Genomic DNA, 15,120 nt, shown 5'->3' on the forward strand with positions numbered 1-15,120 from the left:
GGCCCCTTACCTGGAGGCGGACATTGTTGGAGCGTCTTACCCAGAGGCGGACATTATTGGGGTCCCTTACCTGGAGACGGACATTGTTGGAGCGTCTTACCCTGAGGCGGACATTATTGGGGTCCCTTACCTGCAGGCGGACATTGTTGGGGCCCCTTACCTGGAGGCGGACATTGTTGGAGCATCTTACCCAGAGGCGGACATTATTGGGGTCCCTTACCTGGAGGCGGACATTGTTGGAGCGTCTTACCCTGAGGCGGACATTATTGGGGTCCCTTACCTGCAGGCGGACATTATTGGGGTCCCTTACCTGCAGGCGGACATTGTTGGAGCGTCTTACCCTGAGGCGGACATTATTGGGGTCCCTTACCTGCAGGCGGACATTATTGGGGTCCCTTACCTGCAGGCGGACATTGTTGGAGCGTCTTACCCAGAGGCGGACATTATTGGGGTCCCTTACCTGGAGGCGGACATTGTTGGAGCGTCTTACTCTGAGGCGGACATTATTGGGGTCCCTTACCTGCAGGCGGACATTGTTGGAGCGTCTTACCCTGAGGCGGACATTATTGGGGTCCCTTACCTGCAGGCGGACATTGTTGGAGCTTCTAACCCAGAGGCGGACATTATTGGGGTCCCTTACCTCCAGGCGGACATTATTGGGGTCCCTTACCTGCAGGCGGACATTATTGGGGTCCCTTACCTGCAGGCGGACATTGTTGGAGCGTCTTACCCTGAGGCGGACATTATTGGGGTCCCTTACCTGCAGGTGGACATTATTGGGGTCCCTTACCTGCAGGCGGACATTGTTGGAGCGTCTTACTCTGAGGCGGACATTATTGGGGTCCCTTACCTGGAGGCGGACATTGTTGGAGCGTCTTACCCTGAGGCGGACATTATTGGGGTCCCTTACCTGCAGGCGGACATTGTTGGGGCCCCTTACCTGGAGGCGGACATTGTTGGAGCATCTTACCCAGAGGCGGACATTATTGGGGTCCCTTACCTGGAGGCGGACATTGTTGGAGCGTCTTACCCTGAGGCGGACATTATTGGGGTCCCTTACCTGCAGGCGGACATTGTTAGAGCTTCTTACCTGCAGGCGAACATTATTGGGGTCCCTTACCTGGAGGCGGACATTGTTGGAGCGTCTTACCCAGAGGCGGACATTATTGGGGTCCCTTACCTGCAGGCGGACATTATTGGGGTCCCTTACCTGGAAACGGAGATTGTTAGAGCTTCTTACCTGCAGGCGGACATTATTGGGGTCCCTTACCTGCAGGCGGACATTATTGGGGTCCCTTACCTGCAGGCGGACATTATTGGGGTCCCTTACCTGCAGGCGGACATTGTTAGAGCTTCTTACCTGCAGCACCGGATTCCCATGTGATAGGAGAAATCTTTCCTTGATGACGTGGACCTTCCTCTTCAGGAGGCCGCGGTCGGGCATGGCGTGATGGGCGTTCTTATACTTCCTCAGCTCCAGGCAGCACAGCAGGTTGTTCTCCAGTAGGGGGAGCCCCTCCTGAAGACCATGTGTCTGGAGATACTTCAGGAAGTGCAGGACTTCTGGGGTGGGCCATCCCCGAGCCGCCATGTCCAGTGTCTGGTTGAAGGCGTCTCCGTCCTCCTCAGTCGGCTGCAGCTGCGCTGGATGATACACCTCGTCCTTCCGACCGTGAAGACGCTTCACAGCCATTTTGGTGCTTAGCGCTAGAAGAATCGGCTCCAGTCTCGCCCAACCCTCATTTCCTGGTGGCTCCACTCCGTAATCCTTCAGGCGGCCGGACAACTCCCCCCAGAACTTGGTAAAGGAGGCGGCCAGGAGTGAGGCCAGGACCCTGGTGAGCTGAGTGATGGAGGAGCTGCTGATCACCCCCCTGGACAGTTCAGCGGTCAGATGTTTCCTCAGACCGGTCAGTTGTGGGGTCTGTATTGGGTCCAGTTCTAGAACCTTCTGGACCAGTCCCGGCACCTTCCAGTCATCACTATTGCTCTGCAGTGAATGGAGCGTCTCCAGGACTCTCAGGGTCTGGGGCTCCTCGGTCTCCTGGACCAGCTTCTTGTAGGCCTTGTAGACCGCTCTGTACTGGAGCATCTCCAGGGGGATGCTGGGATCGTGAGCCGGATGTCCTGGAACAAGACTGGAAACCATCACAGGGTCTTTCCTTCTCTTGACCTTCTTGCCGCCCCCATAGTGTGGACCCCACTGTCTGTTTTCTTTGCTTAACCTGGAGAAGATAAGAAAATAACGTGAACCAGAGATGATCTGCAGCCTAACCCTGGGGCGAGCCGGGCCTAGGGTCACCACCTTTATTGCCAAAAAATACCGGCCATGCTAATTTGCATAATTAATTATATATGCGTGACATCACAGGATACACATATGCGGGGGGAAATTTTGTCCTATTCTTACCCCTATAACTTTTATTTCTCCTTATACGCGGCCTGTATGATGTCATTTTTTAACAGAACCATTTTTGTTTTGATGGGACTTTTTTTATTGCTTTTTTTTATAAATTAAATTCAGGAGTTGCAGTTAGTTACTAACTACAACTCCCAGCATGCCCTGATACAGCCTGTGGCTCAGCAGCTGCCCCAAACCAAAACTACAACTCCCAGCATGTTGGACTATATAGTAGTATATGTCAGTATTTTCCAACTAAGGGTCCCTCCAGCTGCTGCAGAACTACAACTCCCAGCATGTTGTAGTATATAGTATAGATCAGCGTTTCCCAACCAGGGGTGCCTCCAGCTGTTGCAGAACTACAACTCCCAGCATGTTGGACTATATAGTAGTATATAGTATAGGTCAGTGTTTCCCAATCAGAACTGCTGCAGAACTACAACTCCCAGCATGTTGGACTATATAGTAGTATATAGTATAGGTCAGTGTTTTCCAACCAGCGGTGCCTCCAGCTGTTGCAAAAATACAACTCCCAGCATGTTGGACTATATAGTAGTGTATAGTATAGGTCAGTGTTTCCCAACCAGGGGTGTCTCCAGCTGTTGCAAAAATACAACTCCCAGCATGTTGGACTATATAGTAGTGTATAGTATTGGTCAGTGTTTCTCAACCAGGGGTGTCTCCAGCTGTTGCAAAAATACAACTCCCAGCATGTTGGACTATATAGTAGTATATAGTATAGGTCAGTGTTTTCCAACCAGCGGTGCCTCCAGCTGTTGCAAAACTACAACTCCCAGCATGCCCAGACAGCCAACGGCTGTCCGGGCATGCTGGGAGTTGTAGTTTTGCAACAGCTGGAGGTGCTCTGGTTGGGAAACACTGGTATAGTATTTGATGCAACATTCTGGGAGTTGGAGGATTGGTTGGGTAAATACCGGCCATTTTTAGTATAATGGTGACAACCCCAGCCGGGCCAGACCATAGAGTGTAATGTATTGGGGAGACTGGATATGTGGTCCCCGAACTACAAAGACCAGCAGCACCTCCTTACATGTTGGCCTCCATTCTGAGTCTATGCAAGTCAGGTGGATGCATGTAAAGACGTCATGTGACCGACGATTCTTCACAGTAATGGCCGCCATGGTCAGCGGGGTGGACAGTATGGGCTCCGCTTTGGAGCAATGGTCATCGGGACTTCATATATCAAGGACCAGAAACGTCTGTAAGGTGTCTGAATTATGTCACCTTAAAGGGGTGCTCCCCTGGAAAACATTTTTTTTTTTTTAAATTACTTCTATTTAAAAATCTTAATCCTTCCAGTACTTATCCGCTGCTGTATGATCCACAGGAAATTTTTTTCTTTTTGAATTTCCTTTCTGTCCGACCACAGTGCTCTCTGCTGACACCTCTGTCCATGTCAGGAACTGTCCAGAGCAGGAGAGGTTTTCTATGGGGATTTGCTTCTACTCTGGACAGTTCCTAAAATGGACAGAGGTGTCAGCAGAGAGCACTGTAATCATAGAGAAAGGAAATTCAAAAAGGAAAGAACTTGCTCTGTAGTATACAGCCGCTGATAAGTACTGGAAGGATTAAGATTAGAAGTAATTTACATACCTAACCATAAAAAATATTGGGGCTCAAGGTCAAAGATATAAGTCCACAAATTTATTAAAATAATTAATTCAATACAAATATATCCTAAAATACCTGGAACTTCCAGGGCCCTTGTAAGTCACCAGGAACAATGTACTAGCATTGATAAATAAGTAAAAACATATTAATATTACTTGTTGAGACTAGAGATGAGCGAACTTACAGTAAATTCGATTCGTCACGAACTTCTCGGCTCGGCAGTTGATGACTTTTCCTGCATAAATTAGTTCAGCTTTCCGGTGCTCCGGTGGGCTGGAAAAGGTGGATACAGTCCTAGGAAAGAGTCTCCTAGGACTGTATCCACCTTTTCCAGCCCACGGGAGCACCGGAAAGCTGAACTAATTTACGCAGGATAAGTCATCAACTGCCGAGCCGAGAAGTTTGTGACGAATCGAATTTACTGTAAGTTCGCTCATCTCTAGTTGAGACCAATAAAATATAACATACAGTGTATCTAATAATTACAACTAAACGAGAATGGTTTATATGAATTCTAGGCCCTTGTCCCTCTAGATGGACTTCAATGGGGAAATATATTGTTATAATGTTCGCCAATCTGAACATTAGTTACTGTAAGTGCTCGTTGTGATGACAGTGGAACAAAGTCTTGGATGATTTAGGACAGTGATGGAGCAATAATGGAGCCAGTTAGTAGTCATTATAGTTGCATCTTCTAGTCGGGTCTGTGGCGCTTGTAGTCTTTATAGCAGTTAGGATTATGCAATGATCGGTATTAGCAGCAATGAAAATGACAGATGCGACACGCACTGAGTGTATGTATAAGCTCTCCGGTCCCCACCGGTCCCTCGGGTTACAGATACTCCCTCCAGGAGGACGGGGCTGAGCTTAGTTTGGAGTCTGGTTACCGGTAGGAGAGGACGTGATTACCGGGGGCCGAGGTGACTGCAGTGAGGGCAGCTACCCCCGGAGAGAGGGTCAGACAGGAGGGGAGGTCACCTAGAGATACATAACGGCTGCTGAAGAAAGGACTGAGAAGGTCCTGAAACGCGTCCAGCGACCCCCCAGCACCTATTCCTGAGACCATTCGTTTATCAGTCACCTTCTGACTTCACAACATCAAAGACAGATACCTGTCAATCACCTTCCCTGTGCAGCGCGCGCAATTTACCACGAGGACGCTGCAGGGGACCGCACCTGTGGATGCAGTTTGAACTGCTGCAGTCCCCAACCTCCTTGCCCACGGCTGTACCGCACCGCGATTTAGGAGAAGGCAGAGTCTCCAGCGGTGTGTTCGCATCGGATGTATAACAACTAGAGACCTTTTTGCACCAGGAGATCGCAGTATCTGTAACCCGAGGGACCGGTGGGGACCGGAGAGCTTATACATACACTCAGTGCGTGTCGCATCTGTCATTTTCATTGCTGCTAATACCGATCATTGCATAATCCTAACTGCTATAAAGACTACAAGCGCCACAGACCCGACTAGAAGATGCAACTATAATGACTACTAACTGGCTCCATTATTGCTCCATCACTGTCCTAAATCATCCAAGACTTTGTTCCACTGTCATCACAACGAGCACTTACAGTAACTAATGTTCAGATTGGCGAACATTATAACAATATATTTCCCCATTGAAGTCCATCTAGAGGGACAAGTGCCTAGAATTCATATAAACCATTCTCGTTTAGTTGTAATTATTAGTTAAGCGCTGCGGAATCTGTAGGCGCTATATAAATAAAATTATTATTATTATTATTAGATAAACTGTATGTTATATTTTATTGGTCTCAACAAGTAATATTAATATGTTTTAACTTATTTATCAATGTTAGTACATTGTTCTGGTGACCTACAAGGGCCCTGGAAGCTCCAAGTATTTTAGGATATATTTGTATTGAATTAATTATTTTAATACCTTTGTGGACTTTATATCTTTGACCTTGAGGCCCAATATTTGTTATGGTTATTTATGTTGTAGACACTGTGGGTATAAGTGTCGGATTGGGCAGCCCAGGTCATTCGGATGGTCAGACAAGAACCTCTCCATTTTATACATTCATTTACAAACCTGTTTAACTTTCTGGCACCAGTTGATAAAAAAAAATAGTTTTCCAGTGGAGTTCCCCTTTAATGGGGTTGTCCAGGATAGAAAAAACTGCGCCAATCCTGTCCACTGAATGTTTTGCAGCTTAGTTCCTTTCAATAGAGCCGAGGTGCAATACCAGACATGACCTGTGGACAGGAGTGGTGCTGTTTTTGTAAGAAAGAAGCAGCATTTTTGTAAACAGGGCCCCCCGCAGGGCCACAATATACTGCAGGACCCCCCCCCCCCCCCCATCCAGTGTGAGTGTCCCGGCCCCCCAGACGCAGTGCAGGTCGTCGGCCTCTATTCACACTTACGGGCCGCGTTTCCGTTTTACCTTTTCTGTCTCGGTTTTCTCCCTTTATTTGCTGAGGATCCCGATTCCTGAGAATTTGGAAAGCAGAACCTGTAATTACCAAGTAACAGCGTCATTATTATGAGACTATCACAGCTGAGGATTTGTCACAATGTGTCAGTGAAGGGAGAAGCTATCTCCCCCCGAGTCTAGAATTACTAAGCCCACGGGGGTGCAGTCAGTCTCTTACCCCCATGTCACCCTCCTGACGCCGGGGTTTGTGGCCGTTGCCCCGTGGGCCTGTAGGGGCAGCATCTCTGGGTGTGATGACTTCTCGGAGCTGAGGGTTCTGCGCAGTGTTCAGTCCCAATCTGCGCCTTGAATAACAAGATGTAATCTCACCTAACATCTCGGGTGTCCTTCGAGGGTTATATGTGAATTACATCAGCCACATTAACCCTTCTGTCCCTGGGGGCCCCGGCCTGTTGTCAGGATGCAGCGCGGTGAAGCGGAGATCACAGATAATCTACCAGCTGGGGAGGGGGAGATGTGCTGGGACTTGTAGTCCTACATGCCTTTATGCATCTTATGTGGTTTATGTCGTAGTGAGACGTTGGGTTTTTTATTTTTTGTTACCTTTATTCTCATGTTTTTATTGATTTATTTTTTGGGCTTCATCACTTACTTCAGGAACATTGTGATATCGTACTTCAGGAACCGTATCCAGGGGTCGCGCAGAGCGGCCAGAGCCGAGTGGTACGCGGTCCGTAGATCCTCCAGCTGTGTCCCTCCCAATGATAAATCTGGGCCCCCCAGGTCCCGGCGTCCATGATGCGTCCAGCTGTCACCTGGGGGAGGAGAACGTCCTGGGTGAGGTCATGTGACCTTCATTTGTCACTGATCCCAAAAGTCTTTACGCCCTTTAAGATGCTTTACACAAGTTGTAACATTAAATAAAGGGAAAGTGAGTAATCATGTGATCACCGGCGCCCAAAAGTATCTCCCCCCCCCCCTTAATGATCGGGGGCACCGGGTGAAAATCGGATCCAGACTTCTCTATAATCACCTTATAGGATTTGTTCCTGATCTTTTCGGCTGTAATCCGGACCTGTACGATATATATATATAAATGGGCCCCATAGACCGTACCTGCTGGTGTCATGGAGGACTCTGGACAGACATCGGGGACCAGCTGCTGACTGGGACCACCATGGTCCCACTCTGTCCCCCTTTCTCCATATTCACTCAGTTCTTGCCACAGAAGGAAAATCTGCGTTGTCTTTGGCTGCTCGAACCTGTAGATGGATTATACGTAATGAGTCTATACCGCCTGATAACTACTGTCACCGCCTGATAACTACTGTCACCGCCATATCTGATAACTACGTCACTACTATATCTGATAACTACTGTCACCGCCATATCTGATAAATACTGTCACCGCCATATCTGATAACTACCGTCACCGCCATATCTGATAACTACCGTCACTACTATATTTGATAACTACTGTCACCGCCATATCTGATAACTACCGTCACTACTATATTTGATAACTACTGTCACCGCCATATCTGATAACTACTGTCACCGCCATATCTGATAACTACCGTCACCGCCATATCTGATAACTACCGTCACCGCCATATCTGATAACTACCGTCACCGCCATATCTGATAACTACCGTCACCGCCATATCTGATAACTACTGTCACCGCCATATCTGATAACTACTGTCACCGCCTGATAACTACCGTCACCGCCATATCTGATAACTACCGTCACCATCATATTTGATAACTACCGTCACCGCCATATCTGATAACTACCGTCACCATCATATCTGATAACTACTGTCACCGCCATATCTGATAACTACCGTCACCGCCATATCTGATAACTACCGTCACCATCATATCTGATAACTACCGTCACCGCCATATCTGATAACTACCGTCACCATCATATCTGATAACTACCGTCACCATCATATCTGATAACTACCGTCACCGCCATATCTGATAACTACCGTCACCATCATATCTGATAACTACCGTCACCGCCATATCTGATAACTACCGTCACCATCATATCTGATAACTCCGTCACCGCCATATCTGATAAATACCGTCACCGCTATATCTGATAACTACCGTCACCGCCATATCTGATAACTACCGTCACCATCATATCTGATAACTACCGTCACCGCCATATCTGATAACTACCGTCACCATCATATCTGATAACTACTGTCACCGCCATATCCGATAACTACCGTCACCGCCATATCCGATAACTACCGTCACCCCCATATCCGATAACTACCGTCACCGCCATATCCGATAACTACCGTCACCGCCATATCTGATAACTACTGTCACCGCCTGATAACTACCGTCACCGCCATATCCGATCACTACCGTCACCGCCATATCAGATCACTACCGTCCCCGCCATATCCGATCACTACCGTCACCGCAATATCCGATCACTACCGTCACCGCCATATCCGATCACTACCGTCACCGCCATATCTGATAACTACCGTCACCATCATATCTGATAACTACTGTCACCGCCATATCCGATAACTACCGTCACCGCCATATCCGATAACTACCGTCACCCCCATATCCGATAACTACCGTCACCGCCATATCCGATAACTACCGTCACCGCCATATCTGATAACTACTGTCACCGCCTGATAACTACCGTCACCGCCATATCCGATCACTACCGTCACCGCCATATAAGATCACTACCGTCCCCGCCATATCCGATCACTACCGTCACCGCAATATCCGATCACTACCGTCACCGCCATATCCGATCACTACCGTCACCGCAATATCAGATCACTACCGTCACCGCCATATCCGATCACTACCGTCACCGCCATATCCGATAACTACGTCACCGCCTGATAACTGCTGTCACCGCCATATCTGACAAATACTGTCACCGCTATATCTGATAACTACTGTCACCGCCATATCTGATAACTGCTGTCACCGCCATATCTGGAGGGTTCTATAACTCTGTTCATCCTGATCTGTCTGGTTCATGTTGTGAGGACTGACACAGACCGTCCGGTTGGGTCATTGACCTTATGCTTTATTGTTCACAGGGACCATCTATAACAGGGGCAGAGGTAGCAGTAACACATATGCCCTGGTGCCTGATGGGGCGCTAAAGGCTTCTTTGCTATATGAAAGGACACTGGTATCATAAACGGCCCCTGGCAGGTGGGGCCCCGGAGCCACCTCTGTGTGGTCACCTGTTCAGATAGTGCAGGAAGGTCCCCCGAGCCTGTGCGTCGTTCCTCAGAGCTGGAATCATTCGGTCTGGTATAGAGGGACCGGAAATCTGATCGTCCGGACGGCCGAATAACTAGAACAGATGGACATTGTGATTCCTGCCCCACAATAGGTACATATATATATATATATATACATGAGGCCGGAGGACTTTACCGTATCATTGTCCGTCACTCCCGGGGTGGTGGATGCGTCACCCATGACTGGATCCACGAGAGGTGATGGATAAATGGCGACCTCTGGAGATGCCGAATCTGAAGTCACCCCCTTCTGTTCTGTATGTCTGAAATAATATAGTTTAATGGTAATGGAATGAGGATTGGGTTATCATAATATCCCATTTATATAGTGCAGACCCGAGCAATCCATCCCTGTACTTATCCAATTCTTAAAGGACAGACCTGAGCAATCAATCCCTGTACTTATCCAATTCTTACAGGACAGACACGAGCAATCAATCCCTGTACTTATCCAGTTCTTACAGAACAGACACGAGCAATCAATCCCTGTACTTATCCAATTCTGACAGGACAGACACGAGCAATCAATCCATGTACTTATCCAGTTGTTACAGGACAGACACGAGCAATCAATCCCTGTACTTATCCAATTCTTACAGGACAGACACGAGCAATCAATCTCTGTACTTATCCAATTCTTACAGATCAGACATAAGCAATCAATCCCTGTACTTATCCAATTCTTACAGGACAGACCCAAGCAATCAATCCCTGTACTTATCCAATTCTTACAAGACAGACACGAGCAATCAATCCCTGTACTTATTCAGTTTTTACAGATCAGACATAAGCAATCAATCCCTGTACTTATCCAATTCTTACAGGACAGACCCGAGCAATCAATCCCTGTACTTATCCAATTCTTACAGGACAGACCCGAGCAATCAATCCCTGTACTTATCCAGTTCTTACAAGACAGACACGAGCAATCAATCCCTGTACTTATCCAGTTCTTACAGGACAGACCCAAGCAATCAATCCCTGTACTTATCCAGTTCTTACAGGACAGACCCGAGCAATCAATCCCTGTATTTATCAAATTCTTACAGGACAGACCCGAGCAATCAATCCCTGTACTTATCCAATTCTTACAGGACAGACCCGAGCAATCAATCCCTGTACTTATCCAGTTCTTACAAGACAGACACGAGCAATCAATCCCTGTACTTATCCAGTTCTTACAAGACAGACCCGAGCAATCAATCCCTGTACTTATCCAATTCTTACAGGACAGACCCGAGCAATCAATCCCTGTACTTATCCAGTTCTTACAAGACAGACACGAGCAATCAATCCCTGTACTTATCCAGTTCTTACAAGACAGACACGAGCAATCAATCCCTGTACTTATCCAGTTCTTACAAGACAGACACGAGCAATCAATCCCTGTACTTATCCAGTTCTTATAGGACAGACCCAAACAATCAATCCCTGTACTTATCCAATTCTTACAGGACAGACCCAAGCAATCAATCCCTGTACTTATCTAATTCTTACAGGACAGACACGAGCAATCAATCCCTGTACTTATCCAATTCTTACAGGACAGAACCAAGCAATCAATCCCTGTACTTATCTAATTCTTACAGGACAGACACGAGCAATCAATCCCTGTACTTATCCAATTCTTACAGGACAGACACGAGCAATCAATCCCTGTACTTATCCAGTTCTTACAGAACAGACACAAGCAATCAATCCCTGTACTTATCCAATTCTTACAGGACAGACCCGAGCAATCAGTTCCTGTACTTATCCAATTCTTACAGGACAGACCCGAGCAATCAATCCCTGTACTTATCCAATTCTTACAGGACACACACGAGCAATCAATCCCTGTACTTATCCAATTCTTACAGGACAGACACGAGCAATCAATCCCTGTACTTATCCAATTCTTACAGGACAGACACGAGCAATCAATCCCTGTACTTATCCAGTTCTTACAGAACAGACACAAGCAATCAATCCCTGTACTTATCCAATTCTTACAGGACAGACCCGAGCAATCAGTTCCTGTACTTATCCAATTCTTACAGGACAGACCCGAGCAATCAATCCCTGTACTTATCCAATTCTTACAGGACACACACGAGCAATCAATCCCTGTACTTATCCAATTCTTACAGGACAGACACGAGCAATCAATCCCTGTTCTTATCCAATTTTTACAGGACAGACCCGAGCAATCAATCTCTGTACTTATCCAATTCTTACAGGACAGACACAAGCAATCAATCCCTATACTTATCCAGTTCTTAAAGGACAGACACGAGCAATCAATCCCTGTACTTATCTAATTTTTACAGGACAGACCCGAGCAATCAATCCATGTACTTATCCAGTTCTTAAAGGACAGACCTGAGCAATCAATCCCTGTACTTATCCAATCCTTACAGAACAGACACGAGCAATCAATCCATGTACTTATCCAGTTCTTACAGAACAGACACGAGCAATCAATCCCTGTACTTATCCAATTCTTACAGGACAGACCCGAGCAATCAATCCCTATACTTATCCAGTTCTTACAGGACAGACCCGATCAAACAATCCCTGTACTTATCCAGTTCTTACAGGACAGACCCGATCAATCAATCCCTGTACTTATCAAGTTCTTACAGGACAGACACGAGCAATCAATCCCTGTACTTATCCAGTTCTTACAGGACAGACCCAAGCAATCAATCCCTGTACTTATCCAATTCTTACAGGACAGACACGAGCAATCAATCCATGTACTTATCCAGTTCTTACAGGACAGACAGGAGCAATCAATCCCTTTACTTATCCAATTCTTACAGATCAGACATTAGCAATCAATCCCTGTACTTATCTAATTCTTACAGGACAGAGCCGAGCAATCAATCCCTGTACTTATCCAGTTCTTACAGAACAGACACGAGCAATCAATCCCTGTACTTATCCAATTCTTACAGGACAGACCCGATCAATCAATCCCTGTACTTATCCAGTTCTTACAGGACATACCCGAGCAATCAATCCCTGTACTTATCCAATTCTTACAGGACAGACACGAGCAATCCATCCCTGTACTTATCTAATTCTTACAGGACAGACCCGAGCAATCAATCCCTGTACTTATCCAGTACTTACAGGACAGACACGAGCAATCAATCCCTGTACTTATCCAGTTCTTACAGAACAGACACGAGCAATCAATCCCTGTGCTTATCCAATTCTGACAGGACAGACACGAGCAATCAATCCATGTACTTATCCAGTTGTTACAGGACAGACACGAGCAATCAATCCATGTACTTATCCAGTTGTTACAGGACAGACACGAGCAATCAATCCCTGCACTTATCTAATTATTTCAGGACAGACCCGAGCAATCAATCCCTGTACTTATCCAGTACTTACAGGACAGACCCGAGCAATCAATTCCTGTACTTATCCAATTCTTACAGGACAGACACGAGCAATCAATCCATATACTTATCCAGTTGTTACAGGACAGACACGAGCAATCAATCCCTGTACTTATCTAATTCTTACAGGACAGACCCGAGCAATCAATCCCTGCACTTATCTAATTCTTACAGGACAGACCCGAGCAATCAATCCCTGTACTTATCCAGTACTTACAGGACAGACCCGAGCAATCAATCCTTGTACTTTTCCCATGTTTACCAACCTGACCAGGTGACACCTCTGCTGGTGAATGAGGAACCTGGGGACCCAATAGGAGCGGAGGCGTCTGAGTGCGTCGTACTGGGTTCTCCTGAGGGAGCGGTAGGAAGGGCCCAGATCCTGCTGACACAGACGGATCTGTTCCTGAAAGTAAATGGCTCAGAGTAAGGCTGGGTTCGCACCACATTTTTGCAATACAGTTCCCGTATCAGGTTTTTGATAAAAAACTGATTCCTCAAAACCTGACTAAAATTTATCAAGACGTATGTACAATTTTTAACCTGTATACGGTTTGAAAAATTATGTCCGGTTGCATCAGTTTTTTTTAAGAAAAAAAGTATACGTTTTAACTTTTCACTCCATTATGAATAAAGTTTCACTTGTTTGCACAGTATTTTTTCTTGGAATTTCAATCAAAGTCCAAAACCGTATGGTGCAAACCGTATGGAACCGTACGCACATACAGTTCTCTAATGTTCCCATTGACTCCCATGTTAAAAGAAAAACCTATATGGTTTCAATACGGTTTTTCACCTGGACCAAAAACTGTGGTAGGCTACAGTTATGAGTACGGGAAAAAAAATGGACAAAACCGTACAAGACGCAAAACGGATGCATCGTTTGGAATACGGTTTTCAATGGAGAGTCAATGTATACGGTTTTCAATACGGTTCCATGCGGTTTTCAAATTGAAGTCGTATACGGGAACTGTATTGCAAAAACGTGGTGTGAATGAACCCTAATGTGGCCGTTTATCCATCCAATACTCTGACCCTTCAGCCAATCACTGGGCCAGAACTCTTAGGGTCCTTCTACACCATTATTAGCATTTGTAGGGAAACACTCATTGCCAATAATCGCCCCATGTAACAGGCCATCGACCAATGAGAAGACGCCATATGTCAGCTGATCGGTCAATAAAACCATCGTTATCAGCGGCTTATGTGCAGACGGGTGAGGTGCGGGCAACAAGGATGAAGATAAGGGGCCGCACAGATGATCAGCCATGGTCCTGGTGTGAGAATAACCGAGCCATGTGAGGGCTCATGAATCAAGATGGCCGCTAGTCCATGTGACCCTGTCGGCCCTTGTAAGGTGTTATTGGGGCTTCTCTTTCCTTGTGTCAATAAAGGTCGAACCTACAACTTTAAATAGACTTTGGGCTGAAAATGACTAAAATAAGACAAAGTCCTGGTTAAATAGGAGTATAAAAAGCTGCCGGAAACGTCTTGTGGCTCCTGGGACTGAGTTACAACTTAAAGCTTTACTGTCGTTAGAAACAACTTTTCTACATTTAAATCCTCCTTAAAAACTAAGCATTTTCCTAATTTACTCCATTAAAAAAAAATGTATTGCTAAAGATGAAAAAAAGAGGGTTTAAAAAAAAGGCCACTTTTTGGTCACAAAAGGACCAAAATATCTGAGGAGAAGGGGGAGGGGTGTGTGGTTGTCACCGTTCTGTGTAGACAGCTTACAGTCTTTAAGAAGAGGAGCATTCACATGCACAGTGACAATACAAGGTGCTAAACTATTATTTATATGCAAAATGGTTTCTCATTGGTCATTTTATGAACTTATTTCTTGTGTCTTTGCACCATATAGTTTCCATGGCTGCTGTTGGGTTATAAAAAGCCTGCACTTTGTTTGGTGTCCCCGGGGCCCCTGCACTAGTTTCCCCAATGTAAATATGTTTTACCATGTAAAGTGTTATAAAATGTA

General features: G+C 46.2%; 1 protein-coding gene across 1 annotated transcript in view; it reads right to left on the bottom strand.

Moving 5' to 3' along the window:
• The window catches only part of LOC130361095 (uncharacterized), an 85,826-nt gene that overhangs the window by 58,672 nt on the left and 12,034 nt on the right, over positions 1–15,120 (bottom strand). Inside the window, exons 11-17 of the mRNA XM_056563661.1 lie at positions 13,406–13,545; positions 9,881–10,007; positions 9,685–9,797; positions 7,550–7,695; positions 7,086–7,248; positions 6,443–6,511; positions 1,361–2,225 (exon numbers count right to left, since the gene is read on the bottom strand). Coding sequence (XP_056419636.1) covers positions 1,361–2,225; positions 6,443–6,511; positions 7,086–7,248; positions 7,550–7,695; positions 9,685–9,797; positions 9,881–10,007; positions 13,406–13,545 — 1,623 coding nt within the window. The remainder of the gene's footprint in view (positions 1–1,360; positions 2,226–6,442; positions 6,512–7,085; positions 7,249–7,549; positions 7,696–9,684; positions 9,798–9,880; positions 10,008–13,405; positions 13,546–15,120) is intronic.

Source organism: Hyla sarda, chromosome 3, assembly GCF_029499605.1.
Source record: "Hyla sarda isolate aHylSar1 chromosome 3, aHylSar1.hap1, whole genome shotgun sequence".
Taxonomy (NCBI): Eukaryota; Metazoa; Chordata; class Amphibia; order Anura; family Hylidae; genus Hyla; species Hyla sarda.